Source organism: Cannabis sativa, chromosome X (genome assembly GCF_029168945.1).
Source record: "Cannabis sativa cultivar Pink pepper isolate KNU-18-1 chromosome X, ASM2916894v1, whole genome shotgun sequence".
Classification (NCBI taxonomy): domain Eukaryota; kingdom Viridiplantae; phylum Streptophyta; class Magnoliopsida; order Rosales; family Cannabaceae; genus Cannabis; species Cannabis sativa.
The window spans coordinates 63321064-63331485 of record NC_083610.1 but is presented as its reverse complement, the minus strand read 5'-3'; the positions used below and the strand labels follow the sequence as shown (position 1 = coordinate 63331485).

The 10422-nt window shown below is 35.0% G+C and overlaps 1 protein-coding gene across 1 annotated transcript; it reads left to right on the top strand.

Moving 5' to 3' along the window:
• Positions 1 to 7339: 7339 nt before the first annotated feature.
• Positions 7340 to 10191, top strand: LOC133032309 (uncharacterized). The gene is made up of 4 exons (XM_061106207.1): positions 7340 to 7549; positions 7752 to 7847; positions 7971 to 8657; positions 8752 to 10191. Exons 1-3 carry the CDS (start codon positions 7340 to 7342, stop codon positions 8541 to 8543), a joined length of 879 nt encoding a protein of 292 aa, XP_060962190.1. The 3' UTR covers positions 8544 to 8657; positions 8752 to 10191.
• The last annotated feature ends 231 nt before the right edge of the window (positions 10192 to 10422 follow it).

Sequence of the window (10422 nt, the reverse complement as noted above, 5' to 3'; positions counted from 1 at the left end):
CGACATATTGTTTCAATTAATTTACTCAAAATATTAGTAATAAACCAACACCAAAATTTGAATTAAATTGTTTAAACTAAAATGTATATATATAAATATATATACTAAACTGTAGATCAATATATATATATGACACAATATCAAAATATTTACAATCATATATATGCAATATGTGGATTGGGCATTTAACATGTATATATAATTAAACAAATTAATATATATGAAACCATAATTATTATCAAAAAGCTGTAAATCAAGAATTGATTTATATATACATTTCTTATTTCACCAATTGTCACCAGGAAGACACAATTTAAAAAAATTAAAAAAGAAATATATATATATATATACTAGCAAAAAACTACGTGCGAGGCACGTATATTAAATTTTATGCTAGGTTTTTTCTATGTTATTTAAAAGTGAGATTATTATTGAATACTGAATGCAATATATTAGTGTTTAAGAAAGCTTAATGATTTAAATATGTTCTTAAGTTAATCCAAAAATAAACTAAAAATTGATGTTCCAATACTTAAAGAAACATTACTTAAATGGGGGTAACATAAAAAGAAAATTAAAAATCATTCTCTAAATTGTTGATAATTGAAGATAGCATTAGTCTAAAAATTATAGATAAGAAAACTAATGATAGTCATTGGTGGATTTCAATCTTTATTTTCTTTGATAGAGACAATAGTGTAATTTTTGTATTTTGCACTTTTCATTCTAGCTGGGTCCGCATATATCTGGATTATCCATTTTTTTCTTTGATAAATTGAATATGGTAGTGTCGACAAAATGGCGGTGTTCCTGCAAACAGTGATGTATTTTCATTTAAGATGATTAGACATGGTGTGCATAATCTATTTAATTAAAAATCAACTTATGAAAGGCATGTAAAACTATTTTATTTTTTAAAAACTACACCTCTGCAGTATATTTCATTAGTTGGGCAGCATTACACGAAAATATTTTTTCCATAATATCTGCGAACATGACAGCAGATAGGCTCTTTGTATTGTCATCAAGTTCAACATATACTATAGCACTGTAAAATGCATAATAAGATTGTTAGTATATTTTTTTATTTTAACTTAATTTCAATAACATCATATGTTTTTTGTAATATACCGTGGTGTAGGAAATCCTTCTTGGCCGCATGTTGGCTTGTCACATATGATTTTTTCATCGCGATTGTATAAATCTATTTTTTTATGACATGCGTCACATGACATGTAATAAAAATTCTGGAGAGTATCAGTTATTTTTATTGCCGCCTCAATCCAAAAATATTTTTTCTACATCCAAATCAAATGATGTTAATAATAGTAAGATATTGAAACGAAAGTTGTATAAAGTAAATATTGTAGTAGTTTTTACCTCATTCAGTCTGAAATTTGGATGTTAATTAGTCACTATTTCGTGTAATCCAACAAAAGATTTTGGAGAAGATTCATATGTCAAGCAGTTTGCTATTGCGTTTTTAATTTCTGTTTCGTTACTCTCCACCCTTAAAATAGAGTAAGTATTATTATAAATATGGTATACAAAAATTTAATTTTTTTTGTAAAATGTGTAGCTATAATAGTATGTGTATTTGATTTTATGAGTATTACCATTCCTTCAGTGCTTCTGCCTCGGGGAGTTGAGGATTGATTTTGAAGGTACTCGTGTCGAGTGACGATAGAGACAGCCCTAAATCAAAATGTATGTGTTAATTGAATTTTTGAATTTTCGCTTTTAAATATCAGTAGTTTAATTAATGCAATAACCTCTCTTGGTTTGAACAATTAGTTTTGATCCCAATATTATGGGTCTGTCTTCGATTACTTCTGCTATTTGTAAGCATTCATCGTGGACTTTATGCCCCCACATCGTCAAACATACTGGTTTGAAGCTACAATTTTGTAAAGAAATAAAAAAATATATTGGCATAAATTTTGTTAAATAGTATTTAATATATCGCAATAAAAATGAACACGAGGTTGTATTTATAATGGTAGATTAAATGTATAGTTTACCTTTCATCAATTAAATATATCTCTTGAATTGTATGTAGTCCATAGGGAGTGTTGACTTCTTTTGGTGGATTCATTTGAGAGCAATAGCCAAAATATCTAATAAATTGAAATATTAAATAGTTAGTCACTGAGGAATATATATTTATGAAAATCAAATTGTAAATACCTATTGGTTTGCTGAATTCTTTAGGTGTATACAGGTCGCTAAACGGAATGAAATCATAGTTTGGTGCTGATATCTGGTTGTCTTCTGTTTGGATTTCTTCGATTTCTGTTCTTGAGTTCATTGTCCAAGAATATTTGTGGTCTCGCTTTTTATCAAAAGGTGAGGCTGTTTTTTTTTACATAGGCGTTGCTGATGTAGTAAGTGTGGAACACTTCCAAAGTGTTTGCTCTAGCATCAATTTCAGTGCCAAATATTACTGCTTCAACATCATTACCCTGTGTTCATTTTTAAGGAAAAAAATATATTTATGAAATAATAATCTGTTGCAGCGCGTTTATAGTCAGAATTCAGAAAATATAGCATTTATTAGTAGAATATTGACAATTTCAACGGTAAATAAACTAATTGTATACCTTTTTATCTGCTAACATAAGCTTTTGATATTTGAGTGGTGAACTCTTGCTTGTCCGCTTTCCAGATTTTTCTAACACTCTCATTTCAATCTTCCAACTTTCTGTAGTTAGAGTGATGTCTTTAATTGTTGTGTATATTGTAGTCATTTATTCACCTGTTTTCAAATAAAACAATAGATAGACAAAATAAAAAATATAGTAATGACTACGTCCCCATAGCATACTGAGTACGCATACTGATTCAATGTACGTATACTAAAAGATTAAATCAATTATATATAGAACCTACGGCGAATGTATTCAATTCATATACTGATTTTACCAAACTCTGTGTTTGATATATATTATATATACAATGAATTAATTAATTAAGAATATAGATGTAGATATAAATATATAGTGCCACCAACTTTTGCTTCAATGTATGTACGGAAATCTGAGCATTATAGAGTCATAAAATATAATCAATATCTTATTAATTATAATAATATTGATCATCAATTAATATCTAAGATCAATAATTCAATTTTAAATCATTAATAATAACAATAACTAAATATATAAAAAATATATAGAAAATATATAAAGAATCACGTAAAGAAACATTAATTAAAATATAATGAAAAGGAAGTGAGAAGTACATTTGGCTTAATTTTATTGGGCTAGATGGGAACTAATTAAAACTAAAGTTTCACATTAATAAAAGAAACAGAAATTATAGAGATACATAAAAAAATTGATTAACAATTAATTAACTATAAAACAAAATATGTAGTGAATCAATACGTACGTATATCCTCTCGCTTAATTTGGTTGATGAAGAAATTGTTAGGTTGATGAAAAAAGAAAAGAGTGATATAAGAGAGAGATAGGTACCGTAGCAATATATATAAACTAATATATATGTTACATGCGATATATATAGTTATCCTAGTTATCCTAGTTATCTAATAAGGTTTACAGCGTAAATATCATGATATATGATATATTTATATTTTTAAATTTTGAAATATTTTTTTAAAAAATATTTAATTGCAGCCAATATTTCAAATTTTTAAGTTAGATTTTTTTATAAATGTTAAAATTAATCGATACACATTATCAATTCAGCGTGTATATATATATATATCTATTAAGATTGGCCCACGTGTACATCAAGAGAATCCAATGTGATCTGATTGGAGTAAGATTCTTCTGTCTCAACTAAAACCATTTGATGGTTTTGAATCCTGAAATTGAAACTCACAGTAGACCCCACATTTGAAATTCTGAACCTGTAAGTTTTCCATGTTGGACACAAACACATCCCTCACTAATCTATTTTTTTATAACTGTCAAAACAGTACATACTTATGGATACACTGAACATGCTTTATAATAATAAAAAAAATTAAAACTTCTTTGAAATTCACTATTATTAAATTTTTTATTTATTTTTTTCAAGGGGAGTTTGTTTGTTGGGTGAAATCTGTAATTATGATCTTGAATTAAGTAGTATTGATCAATCAAATTTAACAGCAATGACTCATAAGGGCCTATACCTTGTGTAACGGTGAAAGTTTCATGGAGCTTTGTCATTTGGTGACCATAAGGGCCTTTACCATTATCAAAATGATATTGGGAAGACCCTGAAAACCCATAGGCGGCTTCTGCAGCTGCACTGACGACCGACTCCACTGTTTTTAAAGTTCACATATAAAATTATTATACAAATAATAATTAGTCTTATTCATTAAATGAAATTGGTTACAAATGGAAAATAAACATGGAGAGAGTGAGAGATAGAAAATAGAAAATAGAGATGACCTTGTAACTATCATAGCTCCAATCACCAATAAGGAGGTCGAATTCAGCTTCGGGTCCTGGCAACATTCCATTTATAGTAATAACCTGTTGGAGCGAGTAAAATTAGTATCAAATCAATACACATCTCATATATTTTAGTGTATATGATTTGAGAAAGAAGAAGAATTAGTGAATCATACTGGTTGATCTACTAACACAGGTCTGATTGTAGAAGAACATTTCATTTATAGTAATAACCTGTTGGAGCGAGTAAAATTAGTATCAAATCTATACACATCTCATATATTTTAGTGTATATGATTTGAGAAAGAAGAAGAATTAGTGAAGCATACTGGTTGATCTACTAATACAGGTCTGATTGTAGAATCAAGGGCAACATTCCATTCTAGAAATATGTTTATAGCATTAGCTTCTGAAAAAAGAGCTGTTATAATCAAAGATACAAATATGATTAAGTTTAAGCCCTTGTCACACCCTGTGGAGGAGGCCATTGGTAAAGGCTTAGTAAAGAACTAATAATGAACAAAAAAATAGAAACAAATATGAAGCTTACAATACATATACATGAGAATATATATCTATTATATGTATATAATAAGAAGAGTGAGCAAGTAATATCCCACAACCAGAAATTGAGAAAGGAGAATAGACTTTAAATGCGTTGTGATTCTCGAATATTTAATATCAGTTCAAACATTAATAAGATTTGTTTTATTATAATTTTATAATATATAAATAATATTTTATTATTTTATTAAATAGAAATTAAAAGTAATTTCTCATAAACCAAAAATTTCAGTTATATAGACACACTTTATATAGAATAGATACATATTCTCATAAATAAGAATGACGTCCAGAAGTCAAAATCAATCAAAAACAACCAATTCCACTGAAGAATCACAGAACGAATTAAATACATATATATATATATATTACCGAAGCCCCATCATCCCATAAATTAAAATTTAAACATGACAAAATCTAAAAAAACCCTCAAAAAAAATTACGGCAGCAGTAATAATATAATTCAAAGAATAATCAAAACCTTAATTTATAAAGGGAAATTTCAATTTTTGCCCTTAATAATATAACCTATATCAAAATTTATACCCCTTTATAATTTGTACAAATTTATTCCTATAATTTTAAAAGTTTCCTAAAATACCCCCTAAATTAAACATTCCCTCTCTCAGACGTTCCCTCTCTCTTTCTGACGCTCCCTCTCTCTCTCGCTCTTCACGATCACGAACTCCCCCCACATTTCCCTCTCTCAGACGTTCCCTCTCTCTCTCTCTCTCTGTTCTCCTCACGAGCACGAACCCACAACCCACAACCCCTCACGAACCCACAACCCGCTCCCACACTCACGAACCCACAAACCAGACTTCCCCTCTCTCTCTCTCTCTCTCTTTGTTCTCCTCACGAGCACGAACCCACAACCCCTCACGAACCACGACGACGACGATCCAGGACCACGACGACGACGAAGCACTGAACTGAACTGAAGTGAACGTTTAAATTTTAGAAATTTCAATGCGAATTTGTGTATGTGCTTCAGATTTTGTGTGTTTTAGATTGTATATGCGAATTTAGATGTCAATACTTGCATGTTGTATGTGTTGGATATGTTTCAATGGTGTTTTCTGTGTTTTTACATAGTTATCGATGAAATGTCGATAGGATGTCGATAGGATGTCGATATGCATAGGTCTCTGGTTATGTGTTTGAACATTGTTGTCGACAGGTTGTCGACGTAATGTCGACAGGTTGTCGACGTAATGTCGACAACTTGTCGATGGTTTACCTTTGTTTGATGTTATGTAGTTTTGCCCTAGAATGTCGACAATTTGTCGACTGTATGTCGATAGTTTGTCGATAATAAGTTGCAGTTCATTCTTTTGGTAGTTTACTGTTAGAATGTCGACAATTTGTCGACTGTATGTCGATAGTTTGTCGATTATAAATCCCAGTTCATTTTGTTGGTAGTTGACTGTTAGAATGTCGACAATTTGTCGACTGTATGTCGATAAGTTGTCGATTATAAATCCCAGTTGATTCTGTTGGTAGTTTACTGTTAGAATGTCGACAATTTGTCGACTGTATGTCGATAAGTTGTCGATGTTGATCGTTTGTCACTGCTTTTATGATAATGTCGATAGCATGTCGATTGTATGTCGACAATTTGTCGACCAGTGTTGAATGTTTGACAATGTCGACAGAATGTCGACATGATGTCGATGTTATGTCGACATTTCTTAACTTTTTTTACATTTAAATTTGTTTGGTGTTTGATTTTTCAGATGGCTCCCAGACTCATTATTCCAGCACCCGAGCATTTCACTGGCCGCGTCACATATAGGGGCACTGGAATTTTTGCAAAAATCAAAGCTCGGTTTGAGGAGTTCAACCTTAATAACACGGCGAAGGAAAGCCGTTTCGGGAGCTTCTGGAATGCCGTACCACTGACATTCTCCTCGGTGTTATTTCACCAGCTGATGCTCCACAAAATGAAAGTGGATGCTCAGGAGGAGTTGAGGATGAGGTTTTATGTTGGTCGGAAGGAGGTCCGATTCGGGGTGCTGGAGTTTGCACTCATTACGGGTTTGGACTTCTCCTCGGGGCCAACAGAAGAGGAGAAGGCTGCGCAGGTCGCGCGCTCGGGGTCAGACCGATTGATCAACAAATATTTCAACCGGTCTGATAGTGTGAAGACAGAAGCACTCCAACTTCAGTTCACAAACTGCCAGAACCCGGAAGACTTGTACAAGCTCGGCTTGTGCTTGTTTGTGGAGTCAGTGCTTCTGGGCCGCGAGGCCAACGCGCTGATTACGCCTCACATACTTAGATATGTGGAAGACCTCGAGTTCTTCTTCCGGATTCCTTGGGAGAAGCACTCATTCGCCAGACTCATGCACTCGCTTCAGAAAGACATGTTGAAACAGAAGGCCAACTATGAGAAGAAGCTGAGTTCGGATGTTCAGCACGAGTGCAAATACACAGCATATGGCTTCGCACCTGCAGTACAATATTGGGCGTACGAGGCCATTTTGGAGGTTGGGAAGAGGTATGGCACGAACCACGGGATTCGGTTCCCTAGGATTCTTAGCTGGACGAGCAAAGGCGATATTGGGAAGAAAGACGTCAGCACATTATTTTCTAGACGGGTATGATTTTCACTTATGTTCAGAATAATTATTTAACATAAATGCTTGTAATAAATGCTAAATGGTTTTATTTTGATATTTTTTGAACCATACACAGAATCTTGAAGTGGTCAAGGGGCTACTTCCACGGACAGAGGAGGAGGCATTTGTGAGGACCATATCTTACGATGGTGTGGAGAACCTGGTTGATGATGTTGTGGATGACACAGAGGCTGAGGCAGGTAGTCAGGTACCAGAGACTCAGGTCCCAGACACTCAGGAAAGAGACACTCAGGTACCAATTTTTGGAACTTTTTTTTTATGTCTTTATTTTTTATTGTTTTTGTTTTGTGATATTTGTTACATTGTGGAATTATCGTATGCTTACCGTATTTTTTTGATATATATTTTTTCGGAGCGGTTCGAACCTCAGCCCAGTGCACCATCTTCATCAGGCGTTCGGGGTGCCGAGTACACTGATTTAGTGGCTCGGTTGGATAGGATCGAGGCTGACACTCAGGGTCTGTATGCTGCTCATGTCGAGCTGAAGAAGGCATACGAGACCAGCCATGTAGAGCTGAAGGGTGGTCAGAACGTAATTATGGAGCAGCTCAGACACATATTGGCCATGTTGAATCGTCCGCCAACGACGGCTTCAGCACCGGAGGCCCCAGCAAATCCATCTACCCCACCACCAGCTGCTTCACCCCCAGTAGAAGAGGATGAGGTCTTCCCCGACGATTACGACCCTTATGAGGGAGCTCCAGCGACTCCGATCGAGGCACAACCTCTTATCCATGTACATGACACCGAGTCGCAGGGTGAGATTCTGTCCATAGAGGCACAACCTGCAGTGGTTAAGAGTCGGAAGAGGAAGAGAAAGCCTCCTGTATGGTTCGGTGACTATACGGAGATGAAGAGGAGACATAGGCCATCTTCGACTTTTGATCCCCTGGAGCCACCGGATGAGAAATTGTTAACCACTTTCTGAAAGTGGTGTGTTGGACTCATTCCGAACCACCGACTTCGGGATTTGAGAAGTGGTGATTACGGTCCAGGATTCTTTTGGATAATGCTCACACCAAAAGAATGGCTTACAGATGACGTAAGTAAAGTATTTTATAATATTACTTCACTTTACAACTTTATGTGCAATTAACATATTTTTTTGTGTAACTGACATTTCCCTTTATATGCAGCATATAGATGCAGCAATGCATATGCTGAGGAGGCGACGCACCGACTATCCACTGACATTTCCTCAGAAGGGTATCATTCTCTCCACATTCGTGACCGCCATGATCAGCAGTGCATGGACGAGCCACAAGGGTCCGAGGAAAAACTTTAAATGGGAGGATTATATCCTGGACTACTGCAGAGGGGTTCATAAGGTATTGTTTTAGTAAGATTTTAAATGTTAATTGTTTGGGAAGATTATTATGGTTTGTTAATTGTTTCGTTGTTCTCTGTAATTACAGTCCCAAGTCTTTGAGAGATGGAGGGGTAACGAGTTTATTTACTTCGTTCTGAACCTTCCCGAGGCAAGGCACTGGGTCACAGTAGAAGTCGACATAGAGCTGTGGAAAATTAATGTCTACGACTGTGATTCCAGCGTCTGTCATTGGACCGCCTTGGAACCCATCCTGAAGGTTTGGGCAGAACTGCTGCCCTCGCTAATCCTTGCAACTGGGGAATTTCCACATAACAACCAGATCACGGCGTTAGCTAACTGTGACATCACGGTGCTTCCAAAAATGCACGCGACTCGAGCCACTCACGACTTAGTTCCGAAGTCAGCAACCAGGTACATAGCGATAAAAAAGTATTGTAGTATTAAAATATGTTTTACGTTAGACTGACTTTACATTTTATTTTGCATTTAGTGGTGATTGTGGCGTCTATTGCATTGAGTATGTGGAGCATCTCATGATGCAGCGTGGATTGACCGATGTGACGCCAGACCGGATAGCTATGTTTCGTCAATGGTGGTGTGTCGATTTATTTTACCAAAATGTCGGCTGATTATATGTGTAATTATTGGGACATTGCATATTTTGTGTAATTAACATTACAGTTATGTATATATAGATTTTCTTTTCGTTCAAATTTTGATAATTATTCGTGGTTTCAAATATAAAATATCAACATTATTCAACAAAAATAACTATTAAACCTAAAAATAATTAAAATATTTGAAAAATATTCAACCTCAACAAAAATAACTATGACAAAATATGCATCATTACAATATATCAAATTTCCCAACGAATACGTACAAGACGCCTCAGATGCGGGCTTTGCATGTTGCTCTGTTGTGGCCTGAACTGCCACAGCGGCTGCAGTTTCGTGGTACAGAACCTTTTTTATCACCAGACGGGAAACGGTTCTCCCGTCTTCTTCCAGCGTTGCTTTTTCTTGGACGACCTACAGGCTTCTTTTCCACAGGTACCCCAACTTTCATATTCTTGATGTGTTCTGGGAGAACCCAATCATCCTCGTCACCAGCAAGATTGATGGTATCATCGTAAATCTTCCTCCACGTTTCTTTTGAATAATAAGGTGAGCAAAGCGTGTACACACTTGTGTTCGTTTTCAATGCCGCGGCACATGCATGAAGGCAAGGGAGTTTCAATAACGTGAACACGCGCAGTGCATGTTCTTTCAACTAGATTCACATCACCACCTCTTTCACCGTTAGGTCCCCTACCAACGTTATACAAATTGGCTCCATTTCGTTGGACGCGCCTGTACCTTGCATTTTAATGAATTTTTGCCAAGTTTTTTTCGAAGAGCGTGACCAAAGGGGTCGCACATTTGTCAGCATTTTTGAGGCGATCAGCGAACCACGATTGGAGTGTGAACCTGATAAA